The sequence below is a fragment of the Nakaseomyces glabratus genome, chromosome B (assembly GCF_010111755.1).
Source record: "Nakaseomyces glabratus chromosome B, complete sequence".
Lineage (NCBI taxonomy): Eukaryota > Fungi > Ascomycota > Saccharomycetes > Saccharomycetales > Saccharomycetaceae > Nakaseomyces > Nakaseomyces glabratus.
Window position 1 is genome coordinate 73,402 of NC_088952.1, and position 18,133 is coordinate 91,534.

The following is an 18,133-nucleotide window of genomic DNA, read 5'->3' on the forward strand; positions in this document are numbered from 1 at the left end:
ATACTGTGATGGGGGGTGGCAGTTTATGCTCCTTGGAAAAAAAAATTATACACACTAGCATCAAAATGGTCTAAAATTGAAATAGTGCATGATGCTCCTACCACATAATTAATAGCTTTGTTATAACTCCTAGTAATCCCTCTATTATTTGTACTCAAAAATAAAGAGTAGTATATTACAGATTAATCTCTTAGTGAAAGAAAACAAATGTGATTGAGTGTAATGCAAATGATAGCAGTAAAATCATTCAATATGCGTCAAAAAATAATTCTCAAGTTAATGGGTGATGGAAAGTTTAAAGTTATAGTAATTAAAAAAAAGATATGCTGGCATAACTAATAAAATCCTTGTAGTAATTCATAATGATAATAGTCGAATTTGGTATTTCGAGCTTTTACGTGTTGAAATAATTATCATCGGACCGTGAAGTCTAATTTATAAAGTAACAATTTTGTTCGTTTATGATCTTTATTGTTCTTCAGTTGATGATGATTCAGGCTGTTGCACAACGGATTCGTCAGACTTCTCGGTTTCTCCTTCGTTGGATTCTTTACTGGATTCATCCTCAGTTTGGTTTTCTGGGGTGGTCTTATGGTGGTTATAAGATCTGGGTGGTGGGGTTATCACTTGGGCCATGAACCTTTCTAGAGAGCCTTCAGTTAAGATGGTTTCGGCGACAAATTCATTAGTAACGGTCTCTGGAACCCATTGGGAAAATTCCTTTGAGCGAATGTAGTATTTGGTCAATAAAGATTCGGCTTGTTCTGTTTCAGAAGATTGCTCACCAGCAATGGCAACTTCGACAGTAGCTTCGGCGTTGTTTACAATCTCTCTCAAAGCAGCTAGAATGATATTTTGATCACCACCAAAGGACATGTTAACCAATCTATAAAACTTGGATATCAGTTCTAGAGGAGCATAACCGTCCTTGGACAACTTAGTCTTAAGAAATTCATCCTTATTCATGTTATCAGCACTGAAGTAATATTCGATTTGTCTAGCAACGTTGTTGATGGCCATCATAGCTGGCTGTAGTGGGTAGAAAGATTGATCAATCTTTACCATTTGGCGGTTCTGGTATCTGTTGTTGTAATGATGGTTGTGAGAACGGTATCCGGAGTATTGAGCACGGTTTGAGTGTTTGTTGTAACGGTTGTTGTGCTGTGGGTGACGAGGGGCTTCGCCGTTGTTGAAGGTGCTATTGCTGTTATTCGAAGATGGTCTAAATTGCTTCGTTGTGTGAGTGTTTGGACTGTTGTTGTATCTTCTTCTTTGATTAGTGTATGGTTTTTGAGTGGTTTGGGATTGTTGTGATTGTGGTTGTTCGGATGCAATTTCTTCAGTCTTCTTAGCTTCTGCCATGCTTGGAGCCACAGGCTTCTCATTTTGAGTCTGTTGTGGAGCCTCCTGTTGTTGTTGGTTTTGCTTGGATTCGCTATTTGGAGTAGATTGTTTTGCCTGTTGGTTCGAGTTGGAAGGGCCAGAAGGAGCTCTCTTTGGTGTTTGACGAGTCTTTCTGTTGTTGTTCTTTCTGTTGTTGTTGCTGTTCACGTTATTTGACACTGTGATTGAGACCTGGATAGGAACCCACTTGGTGTTCGCCGAAGACTTTATGGCAGGCTGTGGCGACTTGTTCTTTCTCTTTCTGGTTTCTTCCAAGAGCTCAGCAACTTTCAACTCTGGCATGGACTCCGCGGTAGCCGTGGACTTCCATGGAGAGGTCACTGGAGCAGGAGCAGGGATCAGTTCCTTCTTGACCTCCTTCTTCGTCTCTTGTGGTACTTCGGTAACAACTTCAGCGGACATTATTTTCACTGATTACTAATTTTCTTGGATCGAATATAATAAGTTTCTAGAAAAAAAATACTGGGAATCAATTAATATGTTGATCTCAGATGCTATGATTTTTTTTTTCTTCTATTATGCCTTGAATAGTGTATATGCTAATTCAATTCGTGGTATAGTTATTTTTTTTTCTAATAATTTAATCTTTTTTTATTTATTTATTAGTTATTAGTTATTTTTGTTCTGATAATACAATTGTTGAAATTAACTTGAACTAAATAGATTTATACAAGAGATGAAAGAAAATTTTTTTTCGATTGCTAGTGCATAATTGCGTGGTTTGAATTGCTATTTCACATTTAATTCCACCAGAATTTTTTTTTTTTTTTTGCGATGAGCTGGATTGTGTGTGTGTGAGCGATGGGCATCGCAATGAAAAATTTTTGAAAAAAAATTGTTTTGCGCAGAGAGAGAGAGAAGCTCTGGTGTTCTTGGTTTAGTACTTGGCCTTTCCCTCTGCAGGCTGCTCTCTTCTTTTATTTTTTACTGATTTTGGTAATGGTTCAGCCATTGCGTACCTATACGCGTTAAATACACACTGTGCACTGTGCATGCTTCTACTCACAACACATAAGTTGTAGGAAGTAGAGAGGAAAACACCGTTACCCGCAAGCTTCCCCCAGCGAAGCAATTGAACACGTTTAATTTGCCGTACAGAGCCATCTTGGCTAGCTGCGCTTTAAGAAGCTAGTCATGTGACCGGATAAAAGCCATTCAACAGAGTGCGCCTGGGCAATAACGAACTGGTCTGCCGGCAGTACTAGTTCATTACAAGTGTGGTCTAGTACTGATTATTATTGATTAGTGATTATTATTGATAGTTCTGGGTCCTTGGTAGATGATATTGATGTAGAGCCTAGTGTCTTGCACTTTTGGGCTGTCCTGCATGGTCGATGTGGGAAGGCACGAACCCAAGTGCAACTGCTATCTCTTGTGGGAGGTGATTCACATTGGTACTCCAGTTGCTGCTTGGGGAAGGGGGTGGAGATGGGTTCCACTGCAAGGGTCCACTGCAAGGGTCCGCTTCAAGGGTTCCGTATCTATCCATTTAAATAGTGTACTATATAGATATAAGAAGCTTGAATTCTCGAGAACGGCTCAAAGGCTATAACGACGAGTAATTCAAGTGATGGGGTTTCTAACGGATCATCCCTATACTGCGGTTACCGCAAACATTGACCGTGTGGTCAGCAATCGGGAGTACTCTCTGGAGGTTGAATTGGCAGAGATAGTCGACCTGATAGGGTTCAGGAACACCGTCAACCAGGAAGAAGCGGCGCGTGCACTGCGGAAGAAGCTCAAGTATGGGTCGAAAGTACAGCAATCGCGGTCCCTGGACCTGCTGGACTTGCTGTTATCCCAGGAACTGAAGTTCGGTGTAATTTACAATGACGATAAACTGCTGGATAGGCTGGAAGTCATTGCATTGAACCGTGATACCGACGGTAACGGTGTCAAGTACAACCCTGCCATTGTTAGCAAAGCTGCCAAGTACGAGATACAGTGGTATGAACATATAGCCTCCATAGGCAAGAAGAGATCGAAGACTTTTGGAAGGCTAGCTGAGCTCGGTAGCAGAGTTAAAAGAGAGTACCGACACAAGCAGAGCTCTTCTCCAAGAAGGAGAGCCGATAGAAGAAACGCATTTTTGGATGACGAGGCAGATCCGTTTGAAAGTTTGGAGGACGATAACGTAACCACAGAGAGAAACAGAGGCAACGCTTCTACAGACGCGGATCGCCTCTACAGAATACCACAAATTGATATCAGAAAGCACGCACCAAAGATTAAACTGATTATCAGCGATGCATTGGCCGCCTCAGTGGCCCTTAAGCACTCCCTATTGACGTTGCCTGCAGACAAATACTCTACTGACGATATGGAGGCTACAGATAACTTCATCAAGGCTAGAAAGATTAGAAAGAAGGTGTTGGCATACTTACAAGTGGTTACAGAAGGGGAATTCCTGGGCAGTTTGATCCAAGCAAATGATGAATTGGTTGCATCTCTTACTGAGTATGATGAGAAGAGTGACAAAGCTGAGCACGACACTCGTGAGGACAGAAACGATGGCAACGACAGTGACGACGTCAATGAATCTGTAGATTATGAATACAGCGATGATGATGCGGATGAAGTTAGCAGGGCAGACCATTCCATTTACTCGGTTCCTCAGTCAACGGCTTCCAATCCATTTGGAGACCAAAATCATTTGTAGTATTAGTAGTAGTATTAGTGTTATATAATATACTAATTGAAACTCAATTAGGTTGCAAAAAATTGTTGTTATAGTGATAGATAACAAAAGGAAAATATATCGATTTCTTCAGAAATTGATCTATATTTGTATAGGGGATATAAAGAAAAGGTATGGCTATAAGATATAGCAATGCAGTTAATCGTCTCTAGAACGGTAGAAAAAGAAAGATAGGGTGGGCATGAATATAGTTAAAAATTGGGTAATTGTAGTAAAAATATTGGGTAAAAAGACCGTAACATAGTTTTTCATAAAAGACAATACCAGTGCATTATTCTTCCTTCTTGAAGTTCAGGGACAAACTGTTCACACAGTGTCTGCTGTCGTTAGGCAAGTTGAGTCTCTTGTTCCAACCTTCGCCCTTGAACTCGTGTCCCAGATGGCCACCACACTTGGCACACATAATCTCGGTTCTCATCATACCGTGGCTGAAGTCCTTCTTGTACTTCAATGCACCCTTGATCTCCCCGTTGAATGCAGGCCACCCGCATCCAGAGTCGAACTTGGTCTCACTACGGTACAGAGGTGCATCACAGTTGGCACAGGTGTAAACACCAGTTCTATCGTTGTACAGGTACTTACCAGTACCTGGAGCCTCAGTGCCCTTGTCCTTCAAGACATGTAGTTGCTCGGAGGTCAATTCAGGGTTCCACTCCTTCTTGTCAGTCTTAGATTGAAATAGCATTTTGATTGTTTTGTTATAAGTTGTTTTGTTAGTTGTTAGATATGTATATCTTGCTCCTCTTCCTACAAGAGCAAACATTTCCAAGACTGTTCTACAAAGTTAGCCACACCTTTATATATTTCGATTCTGAATCATCCAGCTCCTAAAGCTCATCGCATTTTTTTTAGTCAAACACACTTATTTTTTTTTCAAATTTGATTTTACACACCGACAGCATTGAAAATAAATGATTTCAGTGAAAAATTTCAAGAGACACTTGGCTCATCTCAACGAAAAGCAACAAGAACTCTATCAAACAATAGGAGATCTTATAATTACGTCATTAGGAACTGGCAACTGTGCTATCCCGTAGCTGCACTGCTGGGAGATCATTCGAGACCCTACTCCAAACCTGGAAGCTATCAATTTGTAGAAGCTATCAATCTGTAGAAGCTATCACTTGCAGGAGCTATCACTTGCAGGAGCTATCACTTGTAGGAGCTATCACTTGCAGGAGCTATCAAAAAACGGGAGAAAACTGAGTCAACATTATACATCGAGCCCTGTGTCTGCTCCTTGATTTCTTCTTATCGGCTTGTTACTATAACTACATCTCACAGAGACACTGCATAGTTGTGTAGATCAGTTCTCGTGGTGGCTTTGAACCCATTCCCCCAAGCTTAATTATATTACTGATTGATTTCATCCTGCCTGGGAAAGAAAGCTGAACAGAAAGGCAAGTGTTCAATATACTCATAGAGGAATACCCGCCATGGACGACAGTCAGAAGACCTTGAGGCAAGGCACGCTGCTCAAGGATAACTTTGATAAGTGGACCACAGACGAAGTGGTGCAATGGTGTGGGACTGTGCTTGGAAAGGACGAGCAGGAGCCGCTATTCACTCGTATCAGAGACAATAATATAGACGGCAGTGTGTTGCAGGAGCTCACGCTTCAAGACTGCAAAGAGCTTACCGATAATGACTTGAAAGAGGCTATCAAGCTGAAATTGTGGCTAAACAAGCTTATCGATTCACAATTAGGTGAGGATGACGTGCCTACAGAAGACATAGTTGTAGTATTGAAGAATTTGCATACTACAGTGTCACAGAAATTGCTGGATTTCCAAAGTCAGTACTCCGGTTTGCGAGCAGATGTGGTGGAAATCATGAAGAGATCGAAGACTGCTGAACATGGTATGTCCTCGCCTCAACTAACACCATCAACTGCTTCATCAAAGCCTTCTGGTGCGAGAACAGACTACTTCGATCATGGCCAGCTGCGGCAATCGCCTAGAGCGAAAGAAGTACGCCCCACTTTGCTATACAATAAATCTACACCTAATAGTAATAGCAATAGCAATAGCAAGTATCATGATCAAATTATACATGCCAATTCATCATTAACTATACCCAATATTAAGAGTAATCTCTCCCCAATAGAGCCACTTAAACAATTGAAAGCCTCGAAAGAGGATTCCTGTGAGAAGATACTGAAGAATGCAATGGTAAGGCATAATTTAGCTGATCAAGATTGGAAACAATATGTATTAGTAATATCTTATGGTGATCAAGAACGTATTCTAGACTTAGCTGAAAAACCAGTAGTGATATTTAAGAATTTGAAAAGGCAAGGACTTCATCCTTCTATCATGCTGAGAAGACGGGGTGATTTTGAGGAAGTGGACATGTCCATGAATGGATTGAGCTCTGCTGATGTTACACCTGGTGGACGATTATAATGAGCGACATTCCTTCGCCAAAATTTATACTAACATATACAGATACATAGATAGGTTTATAAATATCCTTGAAAGCATTTCCAGTCCTAAAACTTATTTATTAATATTATATAATGCACAACACTTAATAAGGGATTGGCTTTTATTATGTGTCTATATGTGTAATTAATATCGTGAGAGGTTTTGCTATCATTGAGCATATGGGTTGAATTTCTTTTTATCTTTCATAACTTTAATCTTAGCTTGATCTTCTTTAAATTTCGAAAGAAGTTCGTTAATTTCTTGCTTCTTACGCTCTCTGACTTGAAATCTATAGAAATCTTGTTTTGCTTTCTTATCAACCGCAGATGGTGGTTTTACTTTATTCTCGTGCTTTGATAGTGGATTCCTATTCAGAATCTTCTTCTTAATAGAGTTTAGAGATTTTGTATTCTTACCCACTACCAGAGTGAAGCCGTCTTCATCCACAATGGATGTTTGTATATCTCCTTGAGCTTGTCTTTCCCTTTCTTCAAATACTGACATGTATGAATGAATATCCTCCTTAAGGTAATCAATGCTTAATGGCTTGTAAAAATTTGTAAATGTAGAAATTGAAGGTGAACTGTACTCCCATGTGATGTAATTTGATTTTTTGTGCGAGTTAGTGCTATATTTCTTGATGGAGGACCAACAGTTATTCAGACTTGCCTCATCGACAAATTTCAGCAATGCAGTGTTTCTTGGAGTGAATCTTTCTTTGTTACTATCTTCCGATGACATCAAATCAGAAGTTAATGGCGACAAATCGACCTCACGTAGACCAAACTCATCGTTATGTAGTAGCTGTTCAATGTGTGCTACTGAGTTGTCTCTCTCAAGTATGTTGTTGAATGCTTTCTTGAGACTATCAAGATTGGCTAACAATGGTAAGTTAACCAAAAACAAGCAATTTTTCTCTTCGTCTAGTTTTGTTTGATGTTTCCTGGCAAATATGTAGTGGAACGATCTCTCAGCAATACCTTTTAATGAGCTCTCTTCTGGTAACTTGAACGGTAGTACAATGAACCCATTTTTCATGGCATCTATGGAAGATACATTTTTCGCAGATTTCTTCTCAGTGCTCATATTGAGTAATGGTTACTATAGGTAATACTTTATTAGTTCAGTGATGTTGAAAAGATATATAGGCAGTTTTGAAGTGGTATGGAAATCCTATAAGCAGTTTAATGGTTTTATTACTTTAAATATTCAAGCTCCGCTGATGCTCATCGATTTTTTTTTCAAAATTTCAGAAAGTTTTGGTATCTTGTGATGAGTTTGTACGGTATAATAGTGAACAACCATAATGAACATCTACAATACTAATGTGTTTATGGACAGGATGCCCTTAATCAAATATTAACATAAGAAAACTGTCTGAAATAGCTTAGAATAAAATGTTTATCATTACAAGTCATATAAATATTTCTATAAAAGTTAACTTACTGGGGGGAGAGTACTATATATTTAGTTGAAGTCCTTTGGAAGCAATCCCAACTTGGACATTCTAATCTTCACAGCATTTCTATGACCATCTAGACCTTCGACTTTTGCAACACACATCACAGCGCGTCCAATATTGTCTAGACCTTCAGGTGTAATGCTCTGTGCGGTGATGAATTTCTGGAAAGTAGATGTATTAGCTCCGCTATACTGTCTGGCATACCCATATGTTGGTAAAGTGTGGTTTGTACCACTGGAATAATCACCACACGACTCTGGTGTGTAAGCACCCACAAAAACACTCCCAGCGTGATCAACCAGCTTAACGTAATCCTTGGCATTCTCAATTTGCAATATCAAGTGCTCAGGAGCGTATCTGTTAGACATATCAAAGGCAGACTGATAACTATCACAAACAATGATAGAACTGTGAGCAATACATTTACGAACAATGTCTACACGAGGTAGTTCCAAAGCTTGTCTGTGGACAGCATCTTGGATCTGCTGGATCTTATCATCAGTTAACTCAACACCGACAAGAATAACTTGGGAGTCAATACCATGCTCAGCTTGTGATAGCAAATCACTGGCAACAAAGTCAACATCAGCGTTGTTATCGGCAATCACTAGAACTTCACTTGGGCCAGCTGGCATATCGATTGAGCACAGAGCTTGTGTGTCATTTTGCACATACATTTTAGCAGCTGTAACAAACTGGTTACCAGGGCCAAGAATTTTGTCAACTTTTGGAACAGATTCAGTACCATAGGCCATAGCTGCAACAGCTTGAGCACCACCAGCCAAGACGATCTTTGAAGCTCCGACTTTCTCAGCCACATACACAACTTCTGGAGAAACTCTGCCATCTGACTTACGAGGGGGTGAAGCAAAAACAATTTCTTTACATCCAGCAACCTTAGCTGGGACACCCAACATAAGGGCTGTACTTGGTAACACTGCGGTACCACCTGGAATATACAGACCAACTTTCTCAATAGGTCTTGGGAATCTAGAGCAGAGAACACCTGGTTGAGTTTCAACTTCTAGATCTTCAGTTTGTAATTGAGCCGCATGGAATTTGCGAACATTTTCAATTGACAAGTCTAGTGATTCCTTCATTTCTTCAGTTAGACCCTCGAAATATTCTGGTGGAAATGGTGCTTCTAGAACGGGAGATTGTAGTTGGACACCATCAAATTTTGCTGTGAATTCAATTAAAGCTTTGTCACCTTTACTCCTAACACCTTCAATTATAGGGTTGACCAAGTGCATAATTTCGGATGTTTTTTGAATTGGTCTTGTCAAAGCAGCTTCTACTTCTTTCTTATTTGATGTTTTGACTACGTTTAAGTGAATAGGTTTTGAAGACAATTCTTCATCATTTTGAGCTTGCGGTTCTTGTTTCTTTATAAATTTATCTTTAGCATCACCCTTTCTTCTGGTGATTTTCAAGTGCTTCATGTTCAGATTGGATTCTACATCCTTAAGACTGACATTGTTTGCCACGAGTTTAGTTAGAGCGAAGTAGAACAAGTCTGCAGCTTCCCATGATATTTCGTTCTTATCCTCAGCTTCTGTCAATTCTTCAGCTTCTTCCTTAATCTTAGCGTTCAATAATTCGGGATCATTAAATAATCTTTTGGTGTAGGAGCCTTCTGGGGCACTTTCAAATCTATCTCTAAGCAATTGCTCTAAACTAGCTAAGCCATGGGTGAAGCCACCAAAACATGATTCGGTATTCAAGTGACAAAAACTTCTATCCTTACCTTGTTGATCAACAACAAACTTCAAAGCATCGCCATCACAGTCAACAGAGATCGACAGCAGCTTTTGGGTATTTCCTGAGGTGGCTCCTTTCACCCAAATTTCATCTCTGGAACGGGAGTAGTAGATTCCTGATTCCTCGTTAATAGCCATTTGAATGGACTCCTTTGAAGAGTATACCAGACCTAGACAACGTTCCTGAGAGTCAACTACTAGCGTGGTATAGAGGCCATCAGCTCGATCAGTCTTCAAGGAATCGATCAGTGTTTGACTTAGAGTTGAGGAGGTGATTTCTTCAACTGGGACCAATTGAGTCTTTGCATTGAACTTATTGACAATAACAAAGTGAGTCTCGTATACGTTTTCATTTAGCACAGAGATTCTCTCCTGAGGGATGCCAACTTCAGTGACCAAGTAGCCAGCGTATGAATGGTCCTCGATAAACAAGACAGCAACCCCATTATTTAGAATCTCAATTACTTCGTCATCCTTAAATTTACCAGAGCTCAATAGGGTACCTACAAATAGCAATTGAGAGTCCTTTACAAATTTAATGATGTCTTCTTTGGAGACAGTATAATCCAAAACTGCTTGATTCACTAGCTTAATATATGGTCTCGAGGCCAAATTCAAATCCTTACCAAACACTGGCAGTATAGGGAAAACCATTCTCGGCTTATTTTTTATTGATTATGCGCGTTGCTATTATGTTGTCTTCCTTAGCTGTTAAATTCGAGGATACCAACAGCACTACGAATACTAACCACACAAGGATGTTATATATAAAGGTTTGATCTGGTTCTTATGGTCAGCAGTCTGGCTGGCTGCACAATGTGACTAATACAAACATAACTGTGCTATCTTACGTTGACTCATTGATTCCTATGAAAAAGTCCCCTTTCCAGATTGGTAATTGTCTGCCCTTCACTGGACAACAGCATACCTGCGTGATATCACAAGATAGCCAATGCCAGTGAGGACGAGTGATTTGACGAATACTGAAAGAAGTCAAAGAAAGCCCAAATTTTGCAGTTTTTCAAAGCATCGCATCGCTCAAACGAAGTGACAAGATATTTTTGAAAAAAAAATAGAGAGAGAATTGAAGAATACAGCGAATTCCACAGGAAAAGTTCGCACGATATAATTGTGTTTCGTGGGTTCCTGTGCTCTTGCTCTCGTTACGTCTTTGAGAAATGTTGAAGGAATTAATTAATACTAATTAATTAATAAATTACTTTGATTGACAGATCTTTTCCAGGCGTTGAATGGACGAGTGGCTTTTTTAATCTATGTACTTATGAGTTTGGCTGCCTTGCCAAGTGAGAAAGACTCATATGTCATGGATACAAAAACGGTATATTGTGTTCAGAAGAATTCATCATTTGTAGATTTCAATTCGTGAGGACAATCAGTGGTACGATGGCCTGGTTTTTCACAGAGATAGCACCATAGTTCTCTACCGGCAGCCGGGTCAACCTTCACCGGAGGTTTGTATACTGGCAGCGAGCTTGATGATCCCGACGATTCGGGCTGGGATGGAGATTGTGAAGCTTGGGCACCGCTTTGAATATTTGTATCAGCGGAGCTTTTCTCTTGTAACTGGGATTCTAGAGTTCGTACCCTTGTTCTCAATTCCGTCAATTCTGAATTTAATTCATCAGTTGGCGGGTTGCTTTTCTGGCCTTGCATATTCATTAGTTCTTTGTTCAATGATTGGTATTCCTGGCTCAGACTGTCGTTGTGCATCTTAAGCTGCATCTTTTCCTTTTCCCATTTAGCTCTGGCGCGTTCGTGTTCGTCTGTCAAGTCCTGTATAGTCTTTGTGATCTCTGTAGTATCTTCCCTCAGTGATTCCTTTCTAGAAATTGCTTTTTGTTCGTTTTCTTCGATAGCTACTTGTAACTGACTCACCACAGCGAGTAGTTGCTCATGTTCAGCTTCGAAGAACTCCTTTTGGCTTTTAAACTTCTCACGTTGCTTATCGAGCTCTGTTTCAAGTTCCTGTACCCGAGATCTCAACCGGCGTTCATTGTTCTCATACTCATCTATTGTGGGTTGTATTTCTTCTAGAACAATTCGTTGATCCTCGAGTAGTTTTCTGTATTGTAATATTTCTCGTTCTTGTTTCTCGATCCGAAGCTCGTAGTCCTTAATTATACTCTCTGTCTGGGAATCAGAGGCTCGAGAGTCTATATCCATTCTTTCTCCCTGAGTAGGAGTTCTATTGTTGTTTCTGCTTGTGATCCTGAAACTTCTAATCGGTGTCGGCGAGTGCACTTCATTCTGTTCGAGAGGTTTCCTTATGATCGTACTACCATTGCTGCTAACACGATTCTCAGACATGTGTACCCCATCCGACATCAGGTTATCGTCTTCATGCGCATTATACTTGTCTAGATTAAAGGTCGTGTTCCCAAGTGACTCTCGTCTGGATTCTGTAGTGGCATTCTCCAAGAGATGCTCTATCTTCTGCAACTGGATAAATAGGCCACTCTGAGAATACTCCGCCTGAAAATACCGCCTACCTTGGAAAGATCCATCGTTCTTACCTATGTTCGCCAACAGATCAACACCCGCAAACACGCCTGGCTTGCTCTCTACGGGACCCACGTACTTCAATTGCCCTCGACCCAGATTCGGGATCTGTATATAGCAGCCAATCTTGTCGCTGTACGCACTCATAATACTAATCCGCAACGATGCCCAGAGCCTTGATGACGCCTCGTCTCTCCACAGCTCTTTATAACCTCATCGCCAGCTTGTAGTACACCCGATCTTATTATTTAATGACATTTTGCAACTTTTTTCAGTTTGTAGCTTAACGAGCACTGAAAAGCCCACAGCAGACTAAAAATAAATTTAAGGGTCTTCACAAGCATTGCTCATCGCACAAGTATAAATAGTGGCCACTATTCTAACGTTGGTAGGGAGTGGTTAATTTGTCTTGCGATCAGTCAGGTAATAGCAAGGCATCAATACTTCACTGCACAATAACTACACAAAATTGATAGCAATTATGTCCTCTGTTGATGAACTTATTGGACAGGCCGAAAGGGATATTGAAAACGGAGAGCATGGCAATGCCATCTCCAACTTGACCAGAGCAGCACAGTCTGACCCTGATGAGAGGCAGATGTCCATGATCGAGAGGCTGTTGGGTATGCTTGTAGATTATGTGAGATCTAGGGATGGTAACGGTGGCGATGGGTCTCGCGATGGCTCCCGCGATATTGGATCGGGCTCCGGGGAGCGTGGTATGGGGGACTCTATGATGAGCGCTTTGATGTCCAGCTCGGGTGGTTCCTCGCAAGCGCAGCTTGGTAAGCTTGCTCTTTTGGGTACTATGATGGGATCCGGTAGTGGCAAACAGCAGAGTCAAGGCCAGGGCTTCAACTGGGGCTCAGCATTGTCTTTGTTCTCTGGACAAAGTGGGAAACAGAGTGCGGCAAATGCTGGTACTGGTGCATTGTTAGCATCCTTGGCATCCAGTTACTTTAAAGGATCGGGATCTAAACCTCAACAGCAGCAGCAGCAGCAAGGTGGTTCTTACGGGCAACAATATGGTGGTAACTACCAACAGCATCAGCCACAACAACAGGAATCGAGCACATTCTCCTCGATTGCATCAATGGCAAGCAACTACTTCAATAAACCGCAACAAGGCCAAGGTAATGGATATGGTAATCAAAATCAAAATGCCGGCAGTAACCAGGGACATCAAAACTACGGTCAGAATCAAGGATATAACAATCAAGGACAAGGTAGCCACGGTTATGGTCAGAACGAATACTCAAACGATGGTTATGGACAATCTAGGCCACCTCAACAACAAAATCAAGAGTCAGGTACATTCTCATCTATTATGAACATGGCTAGCTCTTACATGCACAAAAACGATGGTCAAGGGCAAGGAAGACCACCAAGCAATCAGTATAGTAACAATGGTGGTGGTTATGGCCATGGTGATGGCGCTTACAGCAATCAATCTCAAAATTATGGCTCTAATCAAAATTATGGCTCTAATCAAAACTATGGTTCTAATCAAAATTATTCTCAGCCTAACCACAATCAAGGTTATGGCAATCAAGAGTATGGTTACAATCAAGGAAATGACAACTATGGGCGCCCACAGCAACAAAGACCAAATAATGATAATGGCGAGGGCTTTAACTTTCAAGGACATTTCTCAAACAGATACTAGGGTTATTATTAGCTTATAATATTGTGTATACATATAATCAAGTCACATCAAGTTTTTGAAAATTTATTGTGCTACTATTGTTTCAAAATGAAACAGCATGCCATATATCTTGCTGATAAAAATCAAATAGTAGCACAGCAATTATAGACGTATTATAAATGAAACACTTAAATGTCAAGTTTGATACAACAGTATTTTATCGATTCTTTGTATATAATTTGGTATGATAAGTAGCGATAAAACCACTATTCACGTTTAATAAAGAATGCAACTTTAAGTACTTAATATATTTCTATAGTACATAGAAATATACCATGAAGTCACTAGTTACTGACGAGTGTAATTAGTCAAGTGAATAACTTGGGTCGCAGCTGCTGTGCAACTGATGAAAGGGAAAGGCAAGAGTTTGTCGGCGGGACTCAACAATTTGTTTAAAGCTGCAGCAGTCCTATTAAATCCCAACAAAAATAATAGAAGTTTGAGACTTATATTAGGATTGTCGATTGGATTACCTATTGGAGTCGGTGTGCTATTTGCAATAATGCTCTATTTTTTTGTTAGAAATAAGTTATCTCGGACAAATTTTAGTAAAGCTATAGGGCGTTCTGAAACGCATACTGATAATTTTTCAAGTTTGGACCAAGCATGGATTGATTTAGAAGGTATTACTAAGCATACTGATCATAACTTCAGTGCTACTAAATCTAGTTCTGGTACAGTATCTAATGCAATAACTCAAGACTCTCACATTAGGACGCCGCAAATGGCACATTGTCCGCTCGCTACCGCTGATAATAACTTACCACGTAACGGCTCTAATCTATTTGCCGATGCTGATAATTATTTGTACTCTCATCCACCCAATATTTATAGTATTGATTCTAGTATCTCGATGTTAAATGCCGAACCTGAAATAAGACCAAATTATTTTAAAGATCAGAAGAAGAAAAATAGCTGGAAGTACAACTCACCATTATCAAAATGGTTCTTGAGAAGTTCTTTATATTTACAGTGTTCAAGTGAAAATCTGACAAATATATCAAGTTTACCCAATGTTAAATGCTCTAATATCTTGACTTCAGTAGTTGAAAGTTGTGTTGATAAGCCAGAAATAACTGAGCAGTATGTTGAAGAAACGTACCTGGGGTCACTAACAGAGAGTTCAATCAATACACTGTCTGTTAATGATGTTAAAAGCAAGGAAGCTAACAAATTGAATGAAATTACTGGCACCTGCCTCAAAAAACCGGCTATTACCTTATCCGGCTTAGAGTTACCAATAAATCCGAACTATAAAAAGAATAGAAAAAAAGCCCAAATGAGACTTCGAACCCACCTGGACTACCTCGCCAAGACAAAACCATTGCCCTTAACACCAACTTCGTCTGCGATAGTTAAATTGAAAGCTGGAATACAATATAGAGTACGAGAAGAATATGTACCTAGTCTTAGTGATGAGATACATGTGACTGTAGGTGAAACAGTTAGAGTATTAGCGTCACATAATGATGGGTGGGCATTAGTAGAGCGGATCGAAGCTAGTGATGGCAAAAGGCTTGTATCATCTGGATCTTATATTAATGAAAATAGAGGTATAATACCTAATAAATGTCTTTTATCATAATTTCTACAAAATTATATTATCAACAAGTCAAGATGTCTAAATAAGACACTGATTACTTACAAAGGCACTTCTTATCATAATGAAACGTTTATAATCTTTGGATTTGATTATTTCATATACACAACTAAACATGAACAAGTTGACCATACATAATACGGAGAACTCTCTATATCGTGAGCATTAGCAGTTATTAACAAAATATCGTTTTGCTCAATGCCAAGTTTTATCTAGAATGAATTAAAAGTAATTGAACGGTAAAATAAGACATTCAAACACTTTAGTTGAAGATTTCGACTTCGTTGTCAATGTAAGTCTTCTCACCTGGAGCAGCACCTGGAGCACCGAAGACCAATTGAGAGTGAACGGACCAAGAGGCTGGGATCTTGGATGGCAAAGCAGCCTTAACGTAACCGTTGTAATGTTGTAGGTGACCACCTAGACCCAAAGCTTCCAAAGCAGCCCATGAGTTGATTTGAGCGGCACCAGAGGCGTGGTCAGCGAATTGTGGGAAAGCGGCAGACCAAGCTGGGAAGTCAGCTTGTAGCTTTTCGGTGGTCTTGTCATCAGTGAAGAAGATAACGGAACCGTAAGCTTCATCTCTGACAGATTCTGGTCTCTTCTTACCAGCTGGGTCGGCAATGGCGTTAGCAACACTGTCCCAGACCTTCTTGTGGGTTTCACCGGTCAAGATAACAGCACGGTTAACTTGAGAGTTGAAAGCAGTTGGAGTTTCCTTGACGATAGCTTGGATGGTAGATTGAACGTCATTGATAGTAACACCGGATGGCAATTCTGGCTTTAGAGCGTAGATAGTTCTTCTAGAAGCAATGGTCTTCAAGTATGGAGCAACAGCGGACATTTTTAAGGGTTTGATATATGTAAAGGTTGGTTGTGTATATTCAATTAAAATAATACTTGGTTTTTTTATCTAATTGAAGACAATTATGAAAGAACTCCAAAATGAATCGATCAATATTAAGATGAAACTACTCGGTTTATATACTTTTCATTGGCAAAGAGAATCCTTCAATTTAGGCGATTTGCCAAAGGACACCAAGTCTAAAATAGAAAACTGGAGAGGCCCATTAGCATCAAACTGTGGATCCATTGGAAGCCTGTGGCCCTTAATGTTTAACATGTTCTTAACGCAAACAGAAGCTCTGGTTTGTTTTAAAGAATAGACTTACCTCGAGCAATGGAAAACTTTAGTGCTAACTTCAGTAAATAACTTGCTAAGACCATTTGTCTGGATTTACAGCTTCATTTAGGGTGTGTCCTACACCCGATCTGATCGGTCTGGGTGTGTGCCAGGCATCTCTGTGGGTGTCTCTCTTTGTCCAACGCATTTGCTTTGTACTACTGTTTCTTATTTTTATCGAGGGACGTTTTTAGAGCATGCCTGTGTTTCTACAGGTATTAACCCAGACTCCCGAGGCCTTGCAGTATACGCGTGAGATCGGTCAAACCAGGCATCGAAACTAGATAGAATTTTAGTTGTTTTTTGATTGGTGTTGGTATTAGATAACTGTTAGCTAAGAGGCAGATTGGTTCGGACCTCCTTGGGTCATTTCTGTGAGGATCAGAAGTTGTCCTCCTAAGAATCATTGTGCTTCTGTGTCTTACTAATATTGATAGTGATGATTTTGGATTTTTGTCTCTTTTACAGGGGTGGGAGCCAAGATTGTAGAGAGATTTTCTTTGCTCTGTATTTCGTTAAGGTGAGAGAATAGGTTTTTTGGACGGCAAGGTATCTACGCAAAATAAAGGAGGCAAGTACAGCTTTCATAGTAAATGTATGGGGAAAAGTCAGGTCAAGTTGTTTCCTGTTCAGGTTTGTAAAACTTACAAAGGCTTTAATGCTCGTGTTCTTCACTGTTCTTAATTATGCTTTCCCGTGTTCAATCTCTGTCTGTTGGCAATGCGAGAATCGGTTGAGGCTACACTCACACCCCTTTTCTAAAGCAGTCGACGCTTTCTATAGAATTCTTGTCAAATATGAGCGTTGGGTGTCCAACTGATTTTTGGCTTTGGGGTCTCTCCTTTTAATGCGTTGTTATTGGTGATTGGTGTAAGTGGGCAAGCTTATGCTCTACGTACCTGTGGAGCCGTAGTCGTTGGAAGTTTGGGCCACTCATTGCACAGACACCTTTTCAGCCTGAACACAGTACGATCTTTTACATCAACTTCTAAGCCATAGGATGTAAGTTGCAACATAGTACTGGTTTTTACGAGAATTGGACTATGTAATAGTTTCATAATTTGATCTCGTGGTTGGAAAAGCACTCTTTCCTTATGTTTGCATAAGGTAAAAATAATAAAAGATGATAGTGGTGAAGGAACCCAATATGGCAGCACTCGCCTTACTTTGTGTCAAATGTGTTAATCATTCTAAAAGTGAGTAAAAGTAGTGGCAGGCTGTTTCGGCCACAGCTCCTAATTGCCAGTTTTACGATATATAGAAGTTCTACAAGTGTGGTAACCCTTTTCCAATGTGTGAAAGAGTCATTTTTAATGTGGAAGAATTCACTAGAAATTCCAAACTTGTAATAACAATTATGTAAGAAAGTAAACCT

General features: G+C 40.0%; 10 protein-coding genes across 10 annotated transcripts; 4 read left to right on the forward strand and 6 right to left on the reverse strand.

Annotated features, from left to right (window-relative positions):
* Nucleotides 1-468: 468 nt before the first annotated feature.
* SRO9 (Sro9p) lies at nucleotides 469-1,806 on the reverse strand (the record flags this gene model as incomplete). The annotated part of the gene is made up of 1 exon (XM_445005.1): nucleotides 469-1,806. One exon carries the CDS (start codon nucleotides 1,804-1,806, stop codon nucleotides 469-471), a length of 1,338 nt encoding a protein of 445 aa, XP_445005.1.
* A 1,168-nt stretch (nucleotides 1,807-2,974) lies between these two features.
* LSB5 (Lsb5p) lies at nucleotides 2,975-4,063 on the forward strand (the record flags this gene model as incomplete). The annotated part of the gene is made up of 1 exon (XM_445006.1): nucleotides 2,975-4,063. The coding sequence occupies one exon, from the start codon at nucleotides 2,975-2,977 to the stop codon at nucleotides 4,061-4,063; it is 1,089 nt and encodes a 362-aa protein (XP_445006.1).
* Nucleotides 4,064-4,373: 310 nt separating this feature from the next.
* On the reverse strand, nucleotides 4,374-4,865 carry MXR2 (peptide-methionine (R)-S-oxide reductase; the record flags this gene model as incomplete). The annotated part of the gene is made up of 1 exon (XM_445007.1): nucleotides 4,374-4,865. The coding sequence occupies one exon, from the start codon at nucleotides 4,863-4,865 to the stop codon at nucleotides 4,374-4,376; it is 492 nt and encodes a 163-aa protein (XP_445007.1).
* Nucleotides 4,866-5,538: 673 nt separating this feature from the next.
* Nucleotides 5,539-6,507, forward strand: STE50 (Ste50p; the record flags this gene model as incomplete). The annotated part of the gene is made up of 1 exon (XM_445008.1): nucleotides 5,539-6,507. The coding sequence occupies one exon, from the start codon at nucleotides 5,539-5,541 to the stop codon at nucleotides 6,505-6,507; it is 969 nt and encodes a 322-aa protein (XP_445008.1).
* A 189-nt stretch (nucleotides 6,508-6,696) lies between these two features.
* Nucleotides 6,697-7,614, reverse strand: RRP7 (Rrp7p; the record flags this gene model as incomplete). Its single annotated transcript, XM_445009.1, has 1 exon — nucleotides 6,697-7,614. The coding sequence occupies one exon, from the start codon at nucleotides 7,612-7,614 to the stop codon at nucleotides 6,697-6,699; it is 918 nt and encodes a 305-aa protein (XP_445009.1).
* Nucleotides 7,615-7,995: 381 nt separating this feature from the next.
* On the reverse strand, nucleotides 7,996-10,404 carry HIS4 (trifunctional histidinol dehydrogenase/phosphoribosyl-AMP cyclohydrolase/phosphoribosyl-ATP diphosphatase; the record flags this gene model as incomplete). The annotated part of the gene is made up of 1 exon (XM_445010.1): nucleotides 7,996-10,404. One exon carries the CDS (start codon nucleotides 10,402-10,404, stop codon nucleotides 7,996-7,998), a length of 2,409 nt encoding a protein of 802 aa, XP_445010.1.
* Nucleotides 10,405-11,100: 696 nt separating this feature from the next.
* Nucleotides 11,101-12,417, reverse strand: BIK1 (Bik1p; the record flags this gene model as incomplete). The annotated part of the gene is made up of 1 exon (XM_445011.1): nucleotides 11,101-12,417. One exon carries the CDS (start codon nucleotides 12,415-12,417, stop codon nucleotides 11,101-11,103), a length of 1,317 nt encoding a protein of 438 aa, XP_445011.1.
* A 334-nt stretch (nucleotides 12,418-12,751) lies between these two features.
* Nucleotides 12,752-13,936, forward strand: RNQ1 (prion domain-containing protein RNQ1; the record flags this gene model as incomplete). The annotated part of the gene is made up of 1 exon (XM_445012.1): nucleotides 12,752-13,936. One exon carries the CDS (start codon nucleotides 12,752-12,754, stop codon nucleotides 13,934-13,936), a length of 1,185 nt encoding a protein of 394 aa, XP_445012.1.
* Nucleotides 13,937-14,321: 385 nt separating this feature from the next.
* On the forward strand, nucleotides 14,322-15,560 carry FUS1 (Fus1p; the record flags this gene model as incomplete). Its single annotated transcript, XM_445013.1, has 1 exon — nucleotides 14,322-15,560. One exon carries the CDS (start codon nucleotides 14,322-14,324, stop codon nucleotides 15,558-15,560), a length of 1,239 nt encoding a protein of 412 aa, XP_445013.1.
* Nucleotides 15,561-15,837: 277 nt separating this feature from the next.
* HBN1 (nitroreductase family protein) lies at nucleotides 15,838-16,419 on the reverse strand (the record flags this gene model as incomplete). Its single annotated transcript, XM_445014.1, has 1 exon — nucleotides 15,838-16,419. One exon carries the CDS (start codon nucleotides 16,417-16,419, stop codon nucleotides 15,838-15,840), a length of 582 nt encoding a protein of 193 aa, XP_445014.1.
* Between the last annotated feature and the right edge of the window lie 1,714 nt (nucleotides 16,420-18,133).